At 45.3% G+C, this 26,164-nt stretch overlaps 2 protein-coding genes and 1 non-coding gene across 3 annotated transcripts; 2 read left to right on the top strand and 1 right to left on the bottom strand.

Moving 5' to 3' along the window:
* The first annotated feature begins 1,310 nt into the window (after positions 1–1,310).
* LOC123089651 (uncharacterized) lies at positions 1,311–4,869 on the top strand. Its single transcript, XM_044511276.1, has 3 exons — positions 1,311–1,497; positions 3,120–3,210; positions 4,231–4,869. Exons 1-3 carry the CDS (start codon positions 1,330–1,332, stop codon positions 4,494–4,496), a joined length of 525 nt encoding a protein of 174 aa, XP_044367211.1. The 5' UTR covers positions 1,311–1,329; the 3' UTR covers positions 4,497–4,869.
* A 16,939-nt stretch (positions 4,870–21,808) lies between these two features.
* On the top strand, positions 21,809–21,879 carry TRNAG-GCC (transfer RNA glycine (anticodon GCC)). Its single transcript has one exon. It is a non-coding gene; the product is annotated as a tRNA-Gly (tRNA).
* A 31-nt stretch (positions 21,880–21,910) lies between these two features.
* On the bottom strand, positions 21,911–23,924 carry LOC123089650 (flavin-containing monooxygenase FMO GS-OX-like 4). The gene is made up of 5 exons (XM_044511275.1): positions 23,339–23,924; positions 23,174–23,244; positions 22,806–22,955; positions 22,631–22,713; positions 21,911–22,542 (listed from the first exon to the last, which is right to left on the bottom strand). The coding sequence occupies exons 1-5, from the start codon at positions 23,868–23,870 to the stop codon at positions 22,038–22,040; spliced, it is 1,341 nt and encodes a 446-aa protein (XP_044367210.1). The 5' UTR covers positions 23,871–23,924; the 3' UTR covers positions 21,911–22,037.
* Between the last annotated feature and the right edge of the window lie 2,240 nt (positions 23,925–26,164).

The following is a 26,164-nucleotide window of genomic DNA, read 5'->3' as shown; positions in this document are numbered from 1 at the left end:
GTTCATCAAGTTGGTGCTGTTTTAACCTTCGCAAGGACCGGGCGTAGCCACACTCGATTCAGCTAAAGTGAGAGAGACAGACACCCGCCAGCCACCTTTAAGCACGAGTGCTCGCAACGGTGAAACCAGTCTCACGTAAGCGTACGCGTAATGTCAGTCCGGGCCGCTTCATCTCACAATACCGCCGAACCAAAGTATGACATGCTGGTAAGCAGTATGACTTGTATCGCCCACAACTCACTTGTGTTCTACTCGTGCATATAACATCAACGCATAAAACTTAGGCTCGGATGCCACTGTTGGGGAACGTAGTAATTTCAAAAAAATTCCTACGTACACGCAAGATCATGGTGATGGCATAGCAACAAGAGGAGAGAGTGTTGTCCACGTACCCTCGTAGACCATAAGTGGAAGCGTTACAACGCGGTTGATGTAGTCGTACGTCTTCACGATCCGACCGATCCAAGTACCGAACGTACGGCACCTCCGAGTTCAGCACACGTTCAGCTCGATGACGATCCCCGGGCTCCGATCCAGGAAAGCTTCGGGGATGAGTTCCGTCAGCACGACAGCGTGGTGACGATGATGATGCTCTACCGGCGCAGGGCTTCGCCTAAACTCCGCGATGATATGACCGAGGTGGAATATGGTGGAGGGGGGCACCGCACACGGCTAAGGAACGATCCGTAGATCAACTTGTGTGTCTATGGGGTGCCCCCCGCCCCCGTATATAAAGGAGCCAGGGGGGAGGAGGCGGCCGGCCAAGGAGGGCGCGCCAAGGGGGGGGGTCCTACTCCCACCGGGAGTAGGACTCCCTTCTTTCCTACTCCCTCCGTCCGGGAATAGTTGTCCTCAAGGTGTTTTTATGAAAACCCCCCCAGCAGATTCCCGACAAACTCACAGCTCCCGCCGTCTCCTCCGCTCCTCTGTCGCGCCGGAGGTCCGCTCCCCCGCATCTCAGCTCCTCCGCAGCTTGCCCGCAGCGGCTCCCCCGCAGCTCCCCGCATCGCCGGAGCTCTCCCGCACCACGCCTCCCCCACCCCACGCCTCCGACGCAGCTTCCCTCTCCTTGTTCCCCTCCTCGTTCCCCATGGTGATCCTCGACGAGGAGAAGACTGATTTTTTCTTTCGATCTGCTCGGCGGCGGCCATATCCAGGTCCTCCTCGGCGCTGCGGCGAAGCTCCACCACCGCCAAAGCTCGCCGCCTCCTCCGCCGCTCTCTCATGCTCGCGCAGCTCCAGCTTGCCTTCCTCCCCTAGCTTCCCCCCTTCCTAGTGACCTCCGCACTCTGCTCCGGCTGCTTCAGATCAGGCGACGGCGAGGCTGATATGGTGGCTGTGAGGCCAGACGGCGGGAGACGTAGCCGACGAGCCCGACGACAGCAACCTCGATGGCGAGCTCGACGGCGGCAGAGACGTCTTCTGTACTGCGAGCTCCACCATCCCTGCACATACTGTACTGCGAGCTCGACGACGGCGGTGGCATCTTGTTGGCAGGTTAAGCCTCCCTCCTTCAATTCCCGTCCATTATTTATGTGTAAAACCTGATTTTTTTACTGAAATTTGCTGCTTCTGAGATTTGCTTAAGACTGAACATTGGCTAAGTCTGATTTATGTGTCAAGTCTGAAATTTTGATCTTTACTGTCAAGTCTAATTTGTCTCTAAACATGGCTAAATTAACATCAAGTTTGTCTCTGAACATTTGTCTCTGATATGCTCCTAAATTAGTGGTTAACTGGACATAAGGATTAGATCTTAGCTAGTGCTCTTTTCAGATGGCTTGTTCTCACAATTTGGTACTCCATTTAGAGTAACTTAATTCTCAAATAAAATCAAATAAAATCAAATTTGGAGTAGAAACTGATTGACATACAGCACAATTATACTGCTGTCAAAACTATCTTGGAGTATGAATAATGCTTGGAGTATGAATAAGATCTTGTGAACTGTGTCAAAACTACTGCTGTCAAAACTACTCCATACACACATAAAAGAAATATTTATTTTTCTATCTCAAACTATCTTGGTTTTCTAGTGTTCTGGCTTGGATGATACAGTACCTAGCAATTCATGGTGGATTATGGAAGTAAGAGTACAAAAATTTAGTTTACTCTCTTTGATTCATGATGGCCCTCTTGTTCAAGTAAAGCAAGAAGAATACAAAGTTCAGTTTACAAAATTCAGAAATGTTGTGACATGTTCGGACTGAATTAGTAATCCAGAAATGTTCAGTGTAAAAAATTAGAATGTTTTACACATAAAACTGTCTCCTAGATTTTGGACTCATGATGTTTTTGAAAAGGACATGAGTACTTTGGCAGGCTTAGCTACTGGAGTTGCCACTGTAACCTGTAGATGCCATGCTCAATTTTTGGGTAAAGCTTCTGGAGTTGCCACTGTAACCTTTAGAAGAATCTTCTGAATTTTGACAAGTTCTTACTGTAGTTAAGAGTATATACACAAATGGACAAATGGTGTATACACAAGCTTCTGGAGTAATTGTTTGCAATTGGACAAATGGTGTGTAACAATGATCATCATCTCTAGTAATATTTGTACTGCTTGTGCTTCTAGAAGAAGAAGAAGAAGAAGAAGAAGAAGAAGAAGAAGAAGAAGAAGAAGATCTAGCTAATTCCAACTTAGTTCAAATAAACCTTGTTTAATTCAAATAATTCCAACTTAATTCAAATAAACCTAGCTAATTCAAGTAATTCCAACTTAATTCAAATAATTCCAACTTAATGCAAATAAAGCTTTGTTCTTCTTTGTTCTATAATGGCCTTGGTGTCAGTAATTAGCTCCGGACTGCAGTATACACCGGTTATTTCCTCTCCAGCATTCTGTAGACGTTCCTTATGCAGATGCGGCATCTTGTTCTTCTTCTTGAGCTTCGTCCTCCTCTTCCGGCATCAAATTCAAATTCATAGTTGTGTGCTCCTGTCTGATCTCATAACAAGAGTATACAAAAGATGAATGGTGAGCATATAGTCATAACAAGAAAACCATGAAGAATCCTAGACAAAAAGCAAAGAAACCAAGAAAGGAAAAGTAGATATTAAAAGTACTCCTTGTTCATAAGCAACTACAGGTCCTACTACATCTCTCTCTTTTTTAGCAGGGACCAGGGCCAGGAATTAAAAAGCAAACAAAAGCAGGGGCCAGGAGTACATCTCAACTTTTACTGTATTTCTTGTTGACAACTAGTGCAGGTACACATTCTGAATATTGAAATTATCTTCTGTTAGTTACTAGGATAGTGGTTCATTCTGCTTGTCTGATCTGTGGAGGAGACCAAGGGCATCAACCTCCCCAACTTGAATTTGTAGATGCTCAATTTAGATGTTTTTGTCCTAACAAACAAGTAAACTACTGTAACTCTAGTGTTGTTGTGGTAAACTACTGTAGTTGATATGTATCTTCATGCTGCTGTTGTTCCAACCATAAGGAGTGGATCATCCCGTGTAAACTACTGTACTGATAGTTTGCATTATCTTCTCTACTAATAAAACACAAAACAGTTCATTGTCTTCCATGGCAGGATGCCAGCTTTGTACCAAGTGCTTCGCAATGATAAATTAGCAAAAACAGGATGACACTATTATTATTGGACCATTATCTGCCTGGGAACTTAATTTTTAAACTCATCTGCATAATCTTTAGCTCACCATGACACTACTATTATTGGACAATTTTTACACTCATCTCTACCTGGAGAACAAATTCCTTAGTGCAAGTTATTGATTGAATTTACACTCATCTGCAGATTGTGTAGAAAAATTGACTGTATTTTGATGACTGAATTTAAAATCACTACTTGGAGTACACACTGACTGAATTTAACACTGCAATTGATTATCCTGTGATCCATGGACACTGCAATTGTGCATTATCCTGGATACAGAACATGGATCTCTGAATAATTCAAATACTCTGAATAATTCAACAATTGACAGGCATAACATTTTTTCCTTCTCCCATTTTAGACCATAACAGCAACAATCTGGTCCAGTTGCTCTTCATGATGCATTTAGTTAACTTGTAATTTTGCCAAAATCTGGACCAGTTGCTCTTGATGCATTCAGTTAAATTGATGCTATCAGTCCAGAGAACATGTTTCGTTTTCTTAATAGCAGATCAATTTTCTTCAGAGAACATGATCAGTTTTCTTAAAAGTAGATCAATTTTCTTCAGTGAACATGATGAATAGTGTTTGAAATTGCAATGTGCAGAAATTGGAGCACCACGAGCAAGCAGGCAGAGGAGCAGATTTACAGAGGGGTGCTTCTTCTCACCAGCAGCAACACGAGCAGGGGAGCTACGGGCGGAGGAGCAGCAACTTGCACAGGAGCAGGCCCGCTGGGAGCTTGAGGACGAGCTTCAGGTCGAGGCCCGCCGGGAGCTCCAGCTCCAGGCGCTCGAGACGCAGGCGCGCGCAGGTCCTGGACGGCGGGAAGGAATAGCGGCGGCGCAGGCCCTGGGCGGCGGGAGGGGATAGCGGCGGCGCAGCCCTGGGCTGGCGGGAGGGGTCACCGCTGGAGGGGATAGCGGCGGTGCAGTGCCCTTCAGTCATGGAGCCGCCGCCCATCAAGGTGGTCGCCGCCGCCCATCGAGGTGGTCGCCGCGGAGGAGTAGGTGGCCGGCGGGTGGCGCCACTCGTCTCCGTGCGGGCGGCACAGGTGGGCAGGGGTGGCGCAGGTTGGCCGTCATCGCGCGCTGGTCCCTGCGGGTGCCGACGGTGGCTGGGGCGACCACGGTGCGCGCAGATGATGGCGGAAGGAGGAAGAAGAAGAGGGGGCTGATTAGCACGAGATTTAAAATCCTAAGGACTTTTTTGCAAAATTGTAAATGAACTACGCCCTGGACAACTTTTTCCGGACGGAGGGAGTAGTTGGAATAGGAGAAGGGGGGAAAGAGGAGGAAGAAGGGAAGGAAAAGGGGGGCGCCGCCCCCCTTCCCTTGTCCTATTCGGACTAGGAAGGGGAGGGGCGCGCGGCTCCCTCTTGCCTCCTTCCCTCTTCTCCCTCGAGGCCCATGTAGGCCCAATAACCCCCCGGGGGGTTCCGGTAACCTCCCGGTACTCCGGTAAAATGCCGATTTTACCCGGAACGATTCCGATGTCCAAATATAGGCTTCCAATATATCGATCTTTATGTCTTGACCATTTCGAGACTCCTCGTTACGTTCGTGATCACATCCGGGACTCCGAACAAACTTCGGTACATCAAAACTTATAAACTCATAATAAAACTGTCATCGTAACGTTAAGCGTGCGGACCCTACGGGTTCGAGAACTATGTAGACATGACCTAGAACTATTCTCGGTCAATAACCAATAGCGGAACCTGGATGCCCATATTGGTTCCTACATATTCTACGAAGATCTTTATCGGTCAAACCGCATAACAACATACGTTGTTCCCTTTGTCATCGGTATGTTACTTGCCCGAGATTTGATCGTCGGTATCCAATACCTAGTTCAATCTCGTTACCGGCAAGTCTCTTTACTCGTTCTGTAATGCATCATTCCGTAACCAACTCATTTGGTCACATTGCTTGCAAGGCTTATAAAGATGTGCATTACCGAGAGGGCCCAGAGATACCTCTCCGACAATCGGAGTGACAAAACCTAATCTCGAAATACGCCAACTCAACATGTACCTTCGGAGACACCTGTAGTACTCCTTTATAATCACCCAGTTACGTTGTGACGTTTGGTAGTACCCAAAGTGTTCCTCCAGTAAACGGGAGTTGCATATTTCTCATAGTTACAGGAACATGTATAAGTCATGAAGAAAGCAATAGCAATATACTAAACGATCAAGTGCTAGGCTACCGGAATGGGTCATGTCAATCACATCATTCTTCTAATGATGTGATCCCATTAATCAAATGACAACACATGTCTATGGTTAGGAAACATAACCATCTTTGATTAATGAGCTAGTCAAGTAGAGGCATACTAGTGACTATATGTTTGTCTATGTATTCACACATGTATCATGTTTCTGAAGGAAATATGCCCTAGACGCAATAATAAAGTTATTATTTATTTCCTTATATCATGATAAATGTTTATTATTCATGCTAGAATTGTATTAACCGGAAACATAATACATGTGTGAATACATAGGCAAACATAGTGTCACTAGTATGCCTCTACTTGACTAGCTCGTTTATCAAAGATGGTTATGTTTCCTAACATGGACAAAAGAGTTGTCATTTGATTAACAGGATCACATCATTAGGAGAATGATGTGATTGACTTGACCCATTCTGTTAGCCTAGCACTTGATCGTTTAGTATGTTGCTATTGCTTTCTTCATGACTTATACAAAGTTCATGCAACTATGAGATTGTGCAACTCACGTTTACCGGAAGAACACTTTGTGTGCTACCAAATGTCACAACGTAACTGGGTGATTATAAAGGTGCTCTACAGGTGTTTCCGAAGGTACATGTTGGGTTGGCATAATTCGAGATTAGGTTTTGTCACTCCGATTGTCGGAGAGGTATCTCTGGGCCCTCTCGGTAATACTCATCACCTAAGCCTTGCAAGCATTGTAACTAATGAGTTAGTTATAAGATGATGTATTATAGAACGAGTAAAGAGACTTGCCGGTAACGAGATTGAACTAGGTATTGGATACCGACGATCAAATCTCGGGCAAGTAACATACTGATGACAAAGGGAACAACGTATGTTGTTATGCGGTTTGACCGATAAAGATCTTCATAGAATATGTAGGAACTAATATGGGCATCCAGGTTCCGCTATTGGTTATTGACCGAGGATGGTTCTAGGTCATGTCTACATAGTTCTCGAACCCGTAGGGTCCGCACGCTTAACGTTACGATGACAGTTTTGTTATGAGTTTATAAGTTTTGATGTACCGAAGTTTGTTCGGAGTCTCGGATGTGATCACGGACATGACGAGGAGTCTCAAAATGGTCGAGACATAAAGATTGATATATTGGAAGCCTATGTTTGGACATCGGAAAGGTTCCGGGTGAAATCGGGATTTTACCAGAACACCGGGGGGTTACCGGAACCCTCCCGAGGGTTAATGGGCCTTAGTGGGCCATGAGGGAGAAGAGGAGGGCCGGCCAGGGCAGGCCGCGTGCCCCCTCCCCCCTAGTCCGAATAGGACAAGGAAGGGGGCGGCGCCCCCCTTTCCTCTTTCCCCTCCCCCCTTTTCCTTCTCCACCAAGGCAAGAGGGGGGAGTCCTACTCCCGGTGGGAGTAGGACTCCTCCAGGCGCACCCCAAGGGGGCCGGCCGCACCTCCCCCTCCCTCCTTTATATACGGGGGCAGGGGGGCACCCCAGAACAACACAAGTTGATCTACGGATCGTTCTTAGCCGTGTGCGGTGCCCCCCTCCACCATATTCCACCTCGGCCATATCATCGCGGAGTTTAGGCGAAGCCCTGTGCCGGTAGAACATCATCATCGTCACCACGCCGTCGTGCTAACGGAACTCATCCCCGAAGCTTTGCTGGATCGGAGCCCGGGGATCGTCATCAAGCTGAACGTGTGCTGAACTCGGAGGTGCCGTACATTCGGTGCTTGGATCGGTCGGATCGTGAAGACGTACGACTACATCAACCATGTTGTCATAACGCTTCCGCTTACGGTCTACGAGGGTACGTGGACGAACACTCTCCCCTCTCGTTGCTATGCATCACCATGATCTTGCGTGTGCGTAGGAAATTTTTTGAAATTACTACGTTCCCCAACAGTGGCATCCGAGCCTGGTTTTATGCTAGATGTCATATGCACGAGTAGAACACAAGTGAGTTGTGGGCGATATAAGTCATACTGCTTCCCAGCATGTCATACTTTGGTTCGGCGGTATTGTGAGATGAAGCGGCCCGGACCGACATTACGCATATGCTTACGCGAGACTGGTTTCACCGCTACGAGCACTCGTTGCTTAAAGGTGACTGGCGGGTGTCTGTCTCTCTCACTTTAGCTGAATCGAGTGTGGTTACGCCCGGTCCTTGCGAAGGTTAAAACAGCACCAACTTGACAAACTATCGTTGTGGTTTTTGATGCGTAGGTAAGAACGGTTCTTGCTAAGCCCGTAGCAGCCACGTAAAACTTGCAACAACAAAGTAGAGGACGTCTAACTTGTTTTTGCAGGGCATGTTGTGATATGATATGGTCAAGACGTGATGCTATATTTTATTGTATGAGATGATCATGTTTTGTAACCGAAGTTATCGGCAACTGGCAGGAGCCATATGGTTGTCGCTTTATTGTATGAAATGCAAACGCCCTGTAATTGCTTTACTTTATCACTAAGCGGTAGCGATAGTCGTAGAAGCAATAGATGGCGTAACGACAACGATGCTACGATGGAGATCAAGGTGTCCCGCCGGTGACGATGGTGATCACGACGGTGCTTCGGAGATGGAGATCACAAGCACAAGATGATGATGGCCATATCATATCACTTATATTGATTGCATGTGATGTTTATCCTTTATGCATCTTATCTTGCTTTGATTGACGGTAGCATTTTAAGATGATCTCTCACTAAAATTATCAAGAAGTGTTCTCCCTGAGTATGCACCGTTGCCAAAGTTCGTCGTGCCCAGACACCACGTGATGATCGGGTGTGATAAGCTCTACGTCCATCTACAACGGGTGCAAGACAGTTTTGCACACGCGGAATACTCAGGTTAAACTTGACGAGCCTAGCATATGCAGATATGGCCTCGGAACACGGAGACCGAAAGGTCGAGCGTGAATCATATAGTAGATATGATCAACATAGTGATGTTCACCATTGAAAACTACTCCATCTCACGTGATGATCGGTTATGGTTTAGTTGATTTGGATCACGTGATCACTTAGATGACTAGAGAGATGTCTGTCTAAGTGGGAGTTCTTAAGTAATATGATTAATTGAACTTAAATTTATCATGAACTTAGTCCTGGTAGTATTTTGCAAATTATGTTGTAGATCAATAGCTTGCGTTGTTGCTTTCATATGTTTATTTTGATATGTTCCTAGAGAAAATTGTGTTGAAAGATGTTAGTAGCAATGATGCGGATTGGATCCGTGATCTGAGGTTTATCCTCATTGCTGCACAGAAGAATTATGTCCTTAATGCACCGCTAGGTGACAGACCTATTGCAGGAGCAGATGCAGACGTTATGAACGTTTGGCTAGCTCAATATGATGACTACTTGATAGTTTTGTGCACCATGCTTAATGGCTTAGAATCGGGACTTCAAAAACGTTTTGAACGTCATGGACCATATGAGATGTTCCAGGAGTTGAAGTTAATATTTCAAGCAAATACCCAAGTTGAGAGATATGAAGTCTCCAACAAGTTCTATAGCTAAAAGATGGAGGAGAATCGCTCAACTAGTGAGCATGTGCTCAGATTGTCTGGGTACTACAATCGCTTGAATCAAGTGGGAGTTAATCTTCCAGATAAGATAGTGATTGACAGAATTCTCTAGTCACCATCACCAAGTTAGTAGAACTTTGTGATGAACTATAGTATGCAAGGGATGACGAAAACGATTCCCGAGCTCTTCGTGATGTTGAAATCGACGAAGGTAGAAATCAAGAAAGAGCATCAAGTGTTGATGGTTGACAAGATCACTAGTTTCAAGAAAAGGGCAAAGGGAAAGAAAGGGGAACTTCAAGTAGAATGACAAGAAAGTTGTCACTCCCACGAAGAAGTCCAAAGCTGAACCAAAGCCTGAAACTGAGTGCTTACACTGCAAAGGAAATGGTCACTAGAAGCAGAAATGCCCTAAATATTTGGTGGATAAGAAGGATGGCAAAGTGAACAAGGGTATATTTGATATACAGGTTATTGATGTGTGCCTTACTAGTGTTTATAGTAGCCCCTGAGTATTTGATACTTGTTCGGTTGCTAAGATTAGTAACTCGAAACAGGAGTTACAGAATAAACAGAGACTAGTTGAAGGGGAAGTGACGATGAGTGTTGGAAGTAGTTCCAAGATTGATATGATCATCATCGCACACTCCCTATACTTTCAGGATTAGTGTTAAACCTAAATAAATGTTGTTTGGCGTTTGCGTTGAGCATGAATATGATTTGATCATGTTTATTGCAATACGGTTATTCATTTAAAGTCAGAGAATAATTGTTGTTCTGTTTACATGAATAAGACCTTCGATGGTCATACACCCAATGAACATAGTTTGTTGGATCTCGATCGTAGTGATACACATATTCATAATATTGATGCCAAAAGATGAAAAGTTAATAATGATAGTGCAACTTGTTTGTGGCACTGCCGTTTGGGTCATATCGGTGTAAAGCGCATGAAGAAACTCCATAAAGATGGATTTTTGGAATCACTTGGTTATGAATCATTTGATGCTTGCGAACCGTGCCTTTTGGGCAAGATGACTAAAACTCTATTCTCCGGAACAATGGAACGAGCTACTGACTTATTGGAAATAATACATACCGATGTATGCGATCCGATGAGTGTTAAGGCTCGTGGCAAGTATCGTTATTTTCTAACCTTCACAAATGATTTGAGCAGATATGGGTATATCTACTTGATGAAACATAAGTCTGAAATAGTTGAAAGGTTCAAAGAATTTCAGAGTGAAGTGGAAAAATCATCGTAACAAGAAAATAAAGTTTCTGCGATCTGATTGCGGAGACGAATATTTGAGTTACGAGTTTGGTCTTCAATTAAAACAATGTGGAATAGTTTCACAGCTCACGCCACCTGGAACACCACAACGTTACGGTGTGTCCGAATGTCGTAACCGCACTTTATTGGATATGGTGCGATCTATGATGTCTCTTGCCGATTTACCGCTATCGTTTTGGGGTTATGCATTAGAGACAGCTGCATTCACTTTAAATTGGGCACCATCAAAATCCATTGAGACGACGCCTTATGAACTGTGGTTTGGCAAGAAACCAAAGTTGTCGTTTCTTAAAGTTTGGAGTTGCGATGCTTATATGAAAAAGTTTCAACCTGATAAGCTCGAACCCAAATCGGAGAAGTGCGTCTTCATAGAATACCCAAAGGAAACTGTTGGGTACTCCTTCTATCACAAATCCAAAGGCAAAACATTCGTTGCTTAGAATGGATCCTTTCTAGAGAAGGAGTTTCTCTCGAAATAAGTGAGTGGGAGGAAAGTAGAACTTGATGAGGTAATTGTACCTTCTCCCTTATTGGAAACTAGTTCATCACAGAAATCAGTTCCAGTGATTCCTACACCAATTAGTGAGGAAGTTAATGATGATGATCATAAAACTTCAGATCAAGTTGCTACCAAACCTCGTAGGTCTTCCAGAGTAAGATCCACACCAGAGTGGTACGGTAATCATGTTCTGGAAGTCATGTTACTAGACCATGATGAACCTACGAAATATGAGGAAGCGATGATGAGCCCAGATTCCACGAAATGGCTTGAGGCCATAAAATCTGAGATATGATCCATGTATGAGAACAAAGTATGGACTTTGATTGACTTGCTCGATGATCAGCAAGCCATGTTAAATAAATGGATCTTCAAGAGGAAGACGGACACTGATAGTAGTGTTACTATCTACTAAGCTCGACTTGTTGCAAAAGGTTTTCGACAAGTTGAAGGTGTTGAATACGATGAGATTTTCTCACTCGTATCGATGCTTAAGTCTGTCTGAATCATGTTAGCAATTGCCACATTTTATGAAATCTGGCAAATGGATGTCAAAACTGCATTCCTTAATGGATTTTTAAACAAGAGTTGTATATGATGCAACCAGAAGGTTTTGCTAATCCTAAAGGTGCTAACAAAATGTGCAAGCTCCAGCGATCCATCAATGGACTGGTGCAAGCATCTCGGAGTTGGAATATACGCTTTGATGAGTTGATCAAAGCATATGGTTTTATACAGACTTTTGGAAAGGCCTGTATTTACAAGAAAGTGAGTGGGAGCACTACAACATTTCTGATAAGTATATGTGAATGACATATTGTTGATCGGAAATAATGTAGAATTATTCTGCAAAGCATAAAGGAGTTTTTGAAAGGAGTTTTTAAAAGAAAGACCTCAGTGAAGCTGCTTACATATTAAGCATCAAGATCTATTGAGATAGATCAAGACGCTTGATAAGTTTTTTCAATAAGTACATACCTTGTCAAGATTTTGAAATAATTCAAAATGGAACAGTCAAAGAAAGAGTTCTTGCCTGTGTTGCAAAGGTGTGAAATTGAGTAAGACTCAAGACCCGACCACGGTAGAAAATAGAAAGAGAATGAAAGTCATTCCCTATGCATCAGTCATAGGTTCTATAAAAGTATGCCATGCTATGGACCAGACCTATTGTATACTCTGCCCTGGTTTGGCAAGGGAGTACAATAGTGATCTAGAAGTAGATCACTGGACATTGGTCAAAATTATCCTTAGTATAATAAGGATATGTTTCTCGATTATGGAGGTGATAAAAGAGTTCATCGTAAAGAGTTACATCGATGCAAACTTCTACACTGATCCAGATGACTCTAAGTCTCAATCTGGATACATATTGAAAGTGGGAGCAATTAGCTAGAGTAGCTCCGTGCAATGCATTGTAGACATAGAATATTTGCAAAATACATACGGCTCTGAATATGACAGACCCGCTGACTAAAGTTCTCTCACAAGCAAAACATGATCATACCTTAGTACTCTTTGGGTGTTAATCACATAGCAATGTGAACTAGATTATTGACTCTGGTAAACCCTTTGGGTGTTGATCACATGACGATGTGAACTATGGGTATTAATCACATACAGATGTGAATATTGGTGCTAAATCACATGGCGATGTGAACTAGATTATTGACTCTAGTGCAAGTGGGAGACTGAAGGAAATATGCCCTAGAGGCAATAATAAAGTTATTATTTATTTCATTATATCATGATAAATGTTTATTATTCATGCTAGAATTGTATTAACCGGAAACATAATACATGTGTGAATACATAGACAAACATAGTGTCACTAGTATGCCTCTACTTGACTAGCTCGTTTATCAAAGATGGTTATGTTTCCTAACCATGGACAAAAGAGTTGTCATTTGATTAACAGGATCACATCATTAGGAGAATGATGTGATTGACTTGACCCATTCCATCAGCCTAGCACTTGATCGTTTAGTATGTTGCTATTGCTTTCTTCATGACTTATACAAAGTTCCTGCAACTATGAGATTGTGCAACTCACGTTTACCGGAAGAACACTTTGTGTGCTACCAAACGTCACAAGGTAACTGGGTGATTATAAAGGTGCTCTACAGGTGTTTCCGAAGGTACATGTTGGGTTGGCATAATTCGAGATTAGGTTTTGTCACTCCGATTGTCGGAGAGGTATCTCTGGGCCCTCTCGGTAATACTCATCACCTAAGCCTTGCAAGCATTGTAACTAATGAGTTAGTTATAAGATGATGTATTACAGAACGAGTAAAGAGACTTGCCAGTAACGAGATTGAACTAGGTATTGGATACCGACGATCAAATCTCGGGCAAGTAACATACCGATGACAAAGGGAACAGCGTATGTTGTTATGCGATTTGACCGGTAAAGATCTTTGTAGAATATGTAGGAACCAATATGGGCATCCAGGTTCCGCTATTGGTTATTGACCGAGAATGGTTCTAGGTCATGTCTACATAGTTCTCGAACCCGTAGGGTCCGCACGCTTAACGTTACGATGACAGTTTTATTATGAGTTTATAAGTTTTGATGTACCAAAGTTTGTTCGGAGTCCCGGATGTGATCACAGACATGACGAGGAGTCTCAAAATGGTCGAGACATAAAGATTGATATATTGGAAGCCTATGTTTGGACATCGAAAAGGTTCCGGGTGAAATCGGGATTTTACCGGAACACCGGGGGGGTTACCGGAACCCTCCCGGGGGTTAAGGGGCCTTAGTGGGCCATGAGGGAGAAGAGGAGGGCCGGCCAGGGCAAGCCACGCGCCCCCTCCCCCCTAGTCCGAATAGGACAAGGAAGGGGGGGGCAGCGCCCCCCTTTCCTCTTTCCCCTCCCCCCTTTTCCTTCTCCACCAAGGCAAGAGGGGGGAGTCCTACTCCCGGTGGGAGTAGGACTCCTCCAGGCGCACCCCAAGGGGGCCGGCCGCACCTCCCCCTCCCTCCTTTATATACGGGGGCAGGGGGCACCCCAAAACAACACAAGTTGATCTACGGATCGTTCTTAGCCGTGTGCGGTGCCCCCCTCCACCATATTCCACCTCGGTCATATCGTCGCGGAGTTTAGGTGAAGCCCTGTGCCGGTAGAACATCATCATCGTCACCACGCCGTCGTGCTGACGGAACTCATCCCCGAAGCTTTGCTGGATCGGAGCCCGGGGATCGTCATCGAGCTGAACGTGTGCTGAACTCGGAGGTGCCATACGTTCGGTGCTTGGATCGGTCGGATTGTGAAGACGTACGACTACATCAACCGCGTTGTCATAACGCTTCCGCTTATGGTCTACGAGGGTACGTGGACGAACACTCTCCCCTCTCGTTGCTATGCATCACCATGATCTTGCGTGTGCGTAGGAATTTTTTTGAAATTACTACGTTCCCCAACAGTTTCCGGTTAATACAATTCTAGCATGAATAATAAACATTTATCATGATATGAGGAAATAAATAATAACTTTATTATTGCCTCTAGGGCATATTTCCTTCAACCGGATGCCACGCGCGCAAGTAACCGACAGCTCCGACTTTGACGACGAGCCTCACAAGGGAAATATGCAGGACTTGCACCGACCGTGCCCTCTGCAAACGACCATCGAGCGCTTGTCATCATCACCACCTGGTCCTGCTCCACCGCAGCTCCGACTTCAAAACAACCAAGCAACCCACAGAAGAGCACCTCAGACATGCCGAGAAGAACCGACTACTGAAGTCCACGCCGCGACCCGAGCTCCTCTGAACGCCATCATCATTACCAAACAGAAACCAACGCCCCACCCCAGCAAACCAAGCGGCGAAGATGTCACAATCCACCAGTCTCCCAGTCATAGCCAGCTCCAGGACGATGCCCCCAAGGAGGAGAAAGGAGGGTAGACTCCTCAATCGCCCGATCCAGCGGATTTGAGGTTTCCCTCCGGAGCCAGAGCCGTGGGGAGGAGGAGCTCCATGACGACGCTTCCAAGAAAGATCATGGCACCCGCGGGCGCCGCCGTCACCCGGAGACAACCTTGGTTTGACGGTGTTACGGATCACTGATATCCCACAAGTATACGGGATAGTTGTAGCCTCTTTCGATAAGTAAGAGTGTCGAACCCAACGAGGAGCTAAAGGTAGAACAAATACTCTCTCAAGTCCTATCTGCCACTGATACGACTCTACGCACGCTTGACGTTCGCTTTACCTAGAACAAGTATGAAACTAGAGGTACTTTGTAGGTGTTGTTGGATAGGTTTGCAAGAAAATAAAGAACACGTAAATAAAAAGTAGGGGCTGTTTAGATAAAGATGCAATAAAGTAAATATAGCGAGTGTGGAAAAGTGGTGGTAGGAGTTGTGAAATTGTCCCTAAACAATTGACTACTTTACTAGACCGATAGCAAGTTTTATGTGGGAGAGGCCACTACTAGCATGTCATCCCTGACTTGGAATTCTATGCACTTATGATTGGAACTATTAGCAAGCATCCGCAACTACTAACGTTCATTAAGGTAAAATCCAACCATAGCATTAAGATATATTGGTCCCCCTTCAATCCCGTATGCATCAATTTCTATGCTAGGTTGAAGCTTCTATCACTCTAGCCCTCCAATACATAGTCCTATCAAAATACAACTAACCTTATGGTGTGATCCACACGCGCGCTCATATGATGGGCACCAAAGGACAACAACATAACCACAAGCAAATTAAATCAATCATAGCAATTCATCAACCACCAATAGGACAACGAAAATCTACCCAGACATCATAGGATGGCAACACATCATTGGATAATAATATGAAGCATAAAGCACCATGTTCAAGTAGAGGGTACAACGGGTTGCGGGAGAGTGGACCGCTGTAGATAGAGGGGGGAAGGTGATGGAGATGTTGGTGAAGATGGTGGAGGTGTTGGTGAAGATCGCGGTGATGATGATGGCCCCAGGTGGCGTTTCGGCGCCACCAGAAGCAAGGGGGAGAGAGGCCCCCTTCTTCTTCTTCTTCCTTGACCTTCTCCCTAGATGGGAGAAGGGTTTTCCCTCTGGTCCTTGGCTCCCATGGCTTGGGAGGGGCGAGAGCCCCTCTGAGATTGGATCTATCTCTCTATTCCTGCGTTCCCAGATCCTTCTCCTTCACCGTTTCTTTTATATCCGGAGATCCGTAACTCCGATTGGGGTGAATCTTTCGTCCAGATTTTTCTCATAAAATTAGCTTTCTTGCGGTAAAAGAAGGGCATCAACCGCCTTACGGGTGGCCCACGAGAGTGACAACCTCAAGACCAACGGGGAGATCTATCCCCCTCTTGCTCGACGAGGGAGTAGAAGAGGTGTTGCCAGTGTTGCCTGTTGGCTATCACATCTCCGACGCGTTGGTCCGAAAGGGCCTTTGCCTGAAGACTTCCCGTTCGCAAGAATTCCGGCCGTAGATTCTTAGGTCATGCCTGCGCCAGGAGGGAGCGAGGGCGGTGGAAGCGACGACGCGCCTTCAGCTCGCAGCGGTGTGTGTGTGTGGTCGGCTCCCCATGGACCTGAATGTAATTTTCTTCTTTGTTGGGGTTTGTTGTACCACTAGCAATCTTTAATAGGTCATGGATCCTTCTTGCAAAAAAATAATATCGCAAATAAGACCGGTAATACACGTAAAGGGGTCCTAGCGAACCATGGGTCAAGCTAGGGAGGGCATCTTCTCGATAGCATTTTAAATTGCACAAAACGGTTTTATCGTATATGGGAGCTCACTTTGGTTGGATATATAATCAAGAAGAAAATGGCCCCTCGGTTCAAATTACGGGCTAGTACACAATTGTAATTCTCTAGTTTGCTTTTCCTTTCTATGTGTACATGTTTTTCTTTTTTAGCTAGATTTGGCCTGCCCTAGGCCACAATGTACAAATTGGTTTTCATACAATTTATATAAAAAAAACAATGGGACTGTTGCAGGCGAGAAAAAAATACATGGCCATTTTTGAAATTGCATGAACATATTTTTTAAAGCATGACAATTTTATAACATTACAAATAATTGTTTTTTGCAAATACATGATTTTTAATACATATTTTTTTTGTAAATGTAATGAACACTTTTAAAAGTACATAGACACATTTTAAATATGTGAACATTGTTTTTAATCACATGAACATTTTAGGAAGTGAGTGCACACTTTTGGAATTACACAAACACTTTATTTTTTTTATAAATAAGTGAAAATTTGTTAACTACAGCAAGATGTTCAAAAATAGGGTTTTTTGTTAGGCGAGATGTTTCAAAATACCTGAAAACGATGATAATGATGATGAGGTGAGCTAGTGCACGAATGCCTCACGAAAAAAAAACACTAACAAGTGCGCGTGGGCTGTTGGGCCGTCATTACAGAACCGCGAGGGGTTGAGACGGGAAGCGGCGCCGTGGCTATATATATAGCTGCGCCCTTCCGACAAACCCTAACCCACGCCACGAGAGGAGGGCGGCGGCCGCCCGCGCGCGCCTCCAGATCCAGGCAGCGCGCCGGGGAAGGACAGGCCGTGCTGTTCGCCGGGAGCAGAGGGCGCCGGCGGCCCTCTCGCTTACGCCCCGAATGCCCCTCCGCCACGGGGCGCCCTTCCCGGCGGACGCGCACCACCTGTTCGACCGATAGCCTAAGGCGTAGAGAAGAAAGTCCTCTGGTTGAATTTGCCCATAGCATCATCCATCCTACCCTTCAATGGCGGCTGCTGCTGCCCCACGGTGGGTAGGATGGCCGGTGCAATGGATAGCTTCAACCCGATGTTCGTGACACGCCCCCGTCCGTCGTGAGTCAAGCAGGGAGCCAATCCTCTGGCTGAATTTGTCCATAGCATCAGCCTTGGCCATTCAGCTGTTGTGGCAGCAGTTGCTGCCTTTTGGCGCTGGTGCTATGGATAAATCCAACCGGATGGTTGCGACATACCCGGTTGAAGGAAGCTTTGCTCCCGCGCGCATCCAGGCCGGTGGGTGCAGAGTGCCCTGGTGGCGGCCCCAGCCGGTCCATCGTCGACCGCGGGGAGCCAATCCTCTGGTTTGACTTGTCCATAGCATCATCCATCCTGCCATTCTGCTGAGGTAGCTGCTGCCCTTTTGCACGATGGGTAGAATGGCTGGTGCTATGGATGAATTCGACCAGATGGCTAGCATACCAATTGAAAGAGGAAGCCTTGCCGAGTTTTTCTACATCATACAACCTGCCATGGACTCTGATATACTCCTTTCGCAGAACGGGTATGATGGATGTTGCTCTGGACTGATGATTGGACGCAGATCCCTTTGGTTGCCTGATCCATCATTATTGTATTCTAATTTGAATCTGCCTTGCTCTAACTGAATATTCTATTATCCACAAAAAAAGTGAATTTGTGTATATCATCATGCAACCTGCCAATAGACTCTGATACTCCTTTTGCATAGTGTGTAGGTTGGATGTTGCTGTTCATGAATTCCACTGGATGGATTCTTTCAAGAAAAAAATCCACTGGATGGTTCATATTAGATTACACCCCAACGCAGTAGTTGCCTGATTTATGGTTGTTGGACTCATGCTGACTCTAGTTTTAAACAAGTTAAAATCTAGACCTAATGAACACTTGACTTGTTTTTACAGTTCTAATATGCATCCATGGTACCCAAGTACCAAGATCTGGACAGTGCAAAGGTGATGAAGAGGGGAGGAGTCTATTGGATTGAAAGTAGTACTGTAACTGTTTTCAGCGATTCAAGTTTTCCCTGGTGTTTAAGGTGTCTGTACAATATCCTTTGAAAGTAGTATTGGTTGTCTTTTGTCTTTTGAGTTCTGCTAGAATTTGTTGCAGCTAACTTGGGGTCTTCTGCACATCTTAGTTTTGTTAAGTGTGCAAGCTTTAGAAGGTCAGAAAGCTCCACTATGTATGGGATTTGTACGATTCTGAACTGAAAATTCTTTAGAAGGTCAGAAAGCTCCACTACGAGAACAGAAAATCCTCTGGTTGAATTTGTCCATAGCATCATCCATTCTACCATTCAACGGTGGCTGCGCTGCCCGCAGTGGGTAGGATGGCTGGTGCTATGGATAGCCTCAACCCGATGTTGGTGACATACCCCCGTCCGTCGTAAGTCAAGCAGGGAGCCAATCCTCTGGTTGAATTTTTCCATAGCATCAGCACCGGCCATTCAACTGTGGTGGTAGTAGTTGCTGCCTTTTGGTGCTGGTGCTATTGATAAATTCAACCGGATGGTTGTGCATACCAATTGAAAGAAGAAGCCTTGCTTAGAGAATCAGCTGATAATCAGTTTGAAGCTGGGAGCCAGTTTGCAGGTTGAGTTTGTAGAGAGCATCCATCCATCCCGCTGTCCAGCTGTGGTAGCTGCTACCCTCTTGCACGATGAGTAAGATGGCTGATGCTCTGGATAAACTCAACCCGATGGTTGTGCATACCCGAGTGAAAGAATAAGCCTTGCTTAAAGTTATAACTTATAAGTGAGCCAAAGTTATAAGTGAGCTGACTGTCAGTTTGAAGCAGGGAGTCATCTCATCTTGGTCACTTGGTTGAATTTTCTTGTCAGTGGACACAGTTCCACTGGATGATTCATGTTATTCGTCTACTACTGGATACAGTTCCTCTTAGTTACCTTATTCATGGTTATTGTACTCGTGCTGACTCTTAACTGAATATTCAATTATCTAGGAAAAGATAGTTGAAATCTATACCTAAATCTTGTAATTATTCTTGTTTTTACAGTTTGAAGCTGCATGCATGGTACCATGGTTCCAAGGACCAAAATCTGGACAGTCCAAAACTTTCAACAGGGTTCATATGTATGGGTTGTCTTACAGGTTCAGTTTGCTGTGGCGAATTCTTCTAGAATTTGTTGCGCAAACTTACAGGTTCAGCTTTCTATAAGTGTTCATAGTTTAGAAGGTCAGAAACTCATTCATGCATGGAATTTGTACCATTCTAAACTGAAAATTTGTATCTCAAAATTATTAAGGGCCAGATATAAAATTATTGGTTTCTAGATAAAAAATTCTTATTTCCAGATACAAAAAACTTGCACCAGATATGTTATTTTGGAATCATTGACACATGAAGTAAGTGCAGTTGTGAAACACTGTTTTTTTAGACCCTCTATTTCTACTCGGTATTAGTCTATGCACAACAAGCTCTGCTGTGCTGGATGATATAAAGCTTGCATTTGACATTGTTTGAGCCATTTTCCTGTCAGTGGAATCATTCAAGTCAGTTGTAAGATCATGTTTCTGAAGCTTGGTGCATTTTAACCTCTTATACATGTTTGGTATGAAAAGGAGCTTGACATTGACCCTTGTCAATTTTTAGTGATGGCCTTCTAAATTAGCACAACAAAGGAATTACATGCTAGTTATTATTGTAATTCTGTTGAAAGATGATGTATCTGGAAGCGTGTGTAATTTTCAGTCAAACAGTTTCATATACCGTATAGTACTACCTCTGTTCCTAAATTTGTGGCAACCGCCAAAATGTCTTATATTTGGAAACAGAGGATTTAGATGTTAATTTACGTGAATTGAATCCTTTTTTACTTTTTGAGGAAATGAATTCTTATATTTGATCTTCATATGTTCATTTTTGTTTCAATGCAGGGGCACAACAGGAAACAAGATCTGGTTGCTTCTACGCATGTTATTTATATTGCTGTTTGTTCAATTACTATTTTTGAAAGAGGAAACAACATGAATTCCCACTTCCTTCTAAGCATGTTATTTCTATTACTGTTTGTTCAATTGCTTTTGATTTTGAATGGAATAAGCAAGGTCCAGTTCGCAAATATGCCCCATAGTATCATATATCTTGTTCATACAAATTATTGCCACATGCAAGATTGCATCCAGTTTTGTGTTGTATATAGTTGCCTTGGATTTCCATTCTTATAACTAACCCAAAGAAGGAAAAAGTGAAACTATCAGCAAAATCGGAAAGAACTTCTTACACAGCCAAGCATTGCACCCATGTTTGCATCCTCAACCAGTTATTTGTCGAATCTATGGCCCCCCATCCGCGGACAGAACTATCTATGTCTGCAGGATAGGCCAAGAATTCAACCTGTAAGCTACTCCCTCCGTCCCATAATATAAGAGCGTTGTTGACACTAGAGTGTATGTTTAGCTACCATGTGTATGTTTTCAAAGCAATTGATTTACTTCAGCGTTCTCAGACATGTCTCTAGCCTCTATGATGCGAGCACAGATTGTTGCTCTATGCAGAATTGATCTTCAAAGATTTCTTCTGTCCCTATGCAGAATGCTGTAATTGTTCTTTATACTTTTATGGTTTGGACCTCTGTTTTTGATGTGTATGACTACGAGAGAAGTGAAAAACAAATGCAATGTGGTTGCTGTAATTGATCTTTATACTTTTATGGTTTGGACCTCTTTTTTTGATGTGTATCTCTACGAAGAGAAGTGAAAAACAAATGCATTGTGGTCTACAGGTTTCCTTAGCTCACCTCAAGATCGAGTTCATTGATTCGGTTTAGGATCTTTTCTTCTTTCTGGCAGCATAATGTGTTGAAGATGTAAATAGACTCATCAAAGTGGGTAACTAATTGTATTTTTTTTTCTCAAAAGGTTTGCTAGATCTGCAATTGGTGTGATGTTCAAATAAATCACTCAACAAAGCACCAGTGGTCTAGTGGTAGAATAGTACCCTGCCACGGTACAGACCCGGGTTCGATTCCCGGCTGGTGCACTCTCTATTTTTTTTTCATATTTGTGTCCTATTTCTGCTTTGCACAAAAGTCATTTTTTCATATTTGTGTCCTATTACTGCTTTGCACAAAAATCATATCCATACACATCCGTAAATAAATAAATATAAAAGCGTTTAGATCACTATTTTAGTTTACATCAGAGGTACTTGCCGAGATCACGGTGCGCTTGTTCCAGCAGTTGGGCGTCGTCGTCCCACTCATCCCGGTAGCTCTCTGGCCGGTCCCTGATCCTGCCTCTCGCCGCGACGTAGATCACCCTCCTCCACTCCTCGATGCTCTCCAGCCCGCACCGCTCCACCAGCCAGTCCTCGTACTCGAACGTGCCTGCTCCCAGGTCGTGGGTGAACCTCTTGGGGCGCCCGCGGGCCTCCATGTCCGTGTAGAACGCCGCCACGTCCTGCATCATCTCCTCCGGCGACGGGAGCTCGATCCTCCCCGACAGAACCCCGGCCACCCAACTGCTCTGGAGCTGGAACACCAGGAAAGGGATCGCCTTGAATGGCAGTCCGATGAAGGAGATGCGAGGGGCCAGCCGCGGTGGGAACACGTGCTTGTACAGCGGGTCTACCCGGTTGTCGTCCACCGTGATAACAGAGTCGCCGCCGTCGTCGTCGCCGAGGAACGGGAAGCTGTACTTGTACCTGCGACGAGCACATCTCCATCCGTCAACAACATCGATCTCCATTACAAGCATAATTTGGTAACTAATTTTGTACAAGATGCAGGTACCCAGTGCAGTGCACGATGGCGTCCGCCCTCACCCGGCTGCCGTCCTGGAACACCATGCTGCCATCTTCCTCGGCACGATGGATCTGCATCCAACCATTTCCAAGTAGCTCGAGGTGATGAGGGGATTGGATTTGGGTGTGATCACATTTTCTAGCACCAGCTGGTATTAATATACCATGGGATGTAGCCACAGGTTGGCATGGGCAGTGGTGCTCTCCATCTCGGCAGGCGCCGCTCGAATGGCGACATGGACCTCCTTGGCGACGCCGGCGATGTCCCTCGAGATGTCCATTCCGCTGGGGTTGTACCCAATTATTATCACAACCTAGCAATAAGATACATGTACGAAATATAATCAGCCACAAAATTAAGAACAAGTGTTGCTGGGGTGGTACCCTATGAATCTATGATCACCACAACCTAGCGATAAGATACATGCATGTTGCAAATTTAATCAGCCTAGCCACAAAATTTGGGACAAGTGTTGCCGCTCAGACACTAATAAGAAGAAATTAAGGCGATGGATATGATGATACTACTCACTTGGCCGCGGAACTGGTCGGGCACACGGTAGCTGTGGCTGTGCAGCTGCTTCCCCGGCCAACCGTCTATGCCTGCACATCGTTCATGGATCGACCGCCATGAATTTTTTACTAGTAACTTCACTGACCACTGAGTAGTACCACGTGCATGTGCATACTAGCTTACCGGCGATGTTGGCGAGGCGGGGCTCGGCGAAGTGGCCGTTGCAGACGACTACGGCGTCGAACACCTCCGACTGCTCCTCCTCTAGGTCGCTTCCGGCGCCGGCGAGCTTCCTCGAGCAGTACGACACGCTCCAGCTCGCGTCCCCGCCGCGCCGGACGCTGACCACCTCCGTCTCCAGCCGGACCAGCCCGAGGAGGTCGAACCGCCGCGCGAACGCCTGGAGGTACCGGAGCACCTCCTGGTGCCCGGGGAACCTGCGTGGGTCAACGGAGTCCTCGTCGGCGACGAAGGGGAAGTCGAGGAAGCCCATGGACTCGCGGGGCAGGTTGGTGCGGAGGGACGCGTAGAGGCTCCCGTGGACGCCGCCGGCGCCGAGCGGGTCCGCCGACGCCTCGTCGTCGTACAGCCAGGTGCCGCCCACGCCGGCCGCGCGCTCGAAGACGACTGGCGCGTGGCCCTCCCGCAGCAGCTCCCGCGCCGCCACCAGGCCCGCGGCCCCCGCCCCGATCACGGCGACGCGGCGCGATGGCATCGGAGGAAGAGGAGCGCGAGCGAAGTCTCCTGTTCTCGCCGTGGCGTGACTTGCTTTGTCCATGTGGAGCAGTTGATCGAGCTGCCCATTTTTCTATTCTCTTTCTCTTACACCGAGCCGCCTCTTTGTTTTCCGAGTTTCTGTCCAACTCGTTGTTTTATACTACTATTTATTAAAATTTAACGCTAATATATACTTCCTCTGTCCCGTAATATAAGAACGTTTATGAGGCTGGTGTAGTATCAAAAACGTTCTTATATTATGAGACGGAGGGAATAGAATACAACCAATCTTTTTATCATCACATTTCTTCTATTACCCGACCCAAATTACTTATCTTTGATTTATATAAATATGAATGTATCAAACACTAAAATATGTCTAAATACTCCCTCCGTTCCTAAATATAAGTCTTTATAGAGATTTCACTATGGACTACATACAAAGCAAAATGAGTGAATCTACACCTAAATGCATCTATATACATCCGTATGTGGTTCATAATGGAATCTCTACAAAGACTTATATTTAAGAACAGAGGGAGTACATTAATATCTAGTTCTAACAAAAGACAAGTGACTCGGGACGGAGGGAGCATAAACTGGCATGCCCATCGTATTCAAAATTTGCAATAGCAGACTAATCCTTTCGCGACGGTCTGCTCCAGTTAATACAGATGCTCTAGTGACGATATTTACTTAGAAGTTCACCATAAAAGATGAAAATAACATCCTCAAAACAATAAAACATGAAAAAATGCATCATAGAAGGGTTGGTGGGGGTACGTACCTCCTGGGGCGAGAATGCTACATCTACGCATACCTACGTTCTCAAAGCGATGGGGGTCCGTATCAGGTAGGTTTGTGTGACGTTTGCAAAGCGATGGATGACACTAGTAGAAAACAGGGCTATCGTTCGCGCCCGGCCAGCCCATTAGTCCTGGTTCATCAAGAATCGGGACCCATGGGTGGTATTAGTCCCGGTTCATGAGTCCAGGGGGCCAGCCGGGGCCTCGTGGGCATTGGTCCGGTTCGTCTGGACTCATTTGTCCCGGTTCTAGGCACGAACCGGGACCAATGGACCTTGCTCCTGGCCCACATCCATTGGTACCGGTTCATGCCTTGAACCGATATAGAAGGGGGGCTTTAGTCCCGGTTCATGCCACGAACCGTGACAAATAATTCGCCTATATATATCCCTCGCCGCGGCAGAGCACTCCACGGGGCTCTGTTTTTTCAATCCAACGAGGAGAGGTTATTTGGGTGCTCTAGTTCACCTCCTTTGCACATGAGGTGTTCGATGAAATGCCCGAGCCACACTAGTTAAGCTTTCTCCTGTCGAAACTCGACCTTGGAGCTCCATTTTTTCCGAGATTTGTCTAGATTTAGCGGTCCGTCACGCCCCGTCCCCATTTTCACCGCCGTTGATCGTCCGCGCCGATCTCGTCGCCGGCACCACTGTGGTGAGCCTCTTGTTCTTATCTTCTTTCTGATACTTGTCTGATTTTCTTACTTTAGATAGATATTTGTCTGATTTTCTTACTTTTGACACACATAATTATATATAATGCACGCAGATGAACCGACAATGGATGTATGATGACAGACACACCTCCGAGTACATTAAGGGCGTGCATAATTTTCTCGAAGTGGCTGAGGCAAACAAGCAGAATGGTTTTATGTGTTGCCCATGCACTAAATGTGGGAATACGAAGTCTTACTCTGACCGGAAAATCCTTCACACCCACCTGCTTTACAAGGGTTTCATGCCACACTATAATGTTTGGACGATGCACGGAGAAATAGGGGTTATGATGGAAGACAGCGAAGAAGAAGAGGACGATGACAACTATGTGCCCCCTGAATACGGTGATGCTGCAACGGGGGGAGCTGCTGAAGATCAAGAGGAAGCAGACGATGTGCCCGATGATGCTGCAACGGGGGAAGCTGCTGAAGATCAAGAGGAACCAGACGATGTGCCCGATGATGATCTCCGCCGGGTCATTGTCGATGCAAGGACGCAATGCGAAAGTCAAAAGGAGAAGCTGAAGTTTGATCGCATGTTAGAGGATCACAAAAAAAAGGTTGTACCCCAATTGCGAAGATGGCAACACACACCTGGGTACCGTACTGGAATTGCTGCAGTGAAAGGCAGAGAATGATGTGCCTAACAAAGGATTTGAGAAGCTACTGAAAATATTGAAGAAGAAGCTTCCAAAGGATACTGAATTGCCCGACAGTACGTACGCAGCAAAGAAGGTCGTATGCCCTCTAGGATTGGAGGTGCAGAAGATA

The sequence above is a fragment of the Triticum aestivum genome, chromosome 4B (genome assembly GCF_018294505.1).
Source record: "Triticum aestivum cultivar Chinese Spring chromosome 4B, IWGSC CS RefSeq v2.1, whole genome shotgun sequence".
Taxonomy (NCBI): domain Eukaryota; kingdom Viridiplantae; phylum Streptophyta; class Magnoliopsida; order Poales; family Poaceae; genus Triticum; species Triticum aestivum.
The sequence above is the reverse complement of the archived record's forward strand: the minus strand, read 5'-3'. Positions and strand labels throughout refer to the sequence as shown.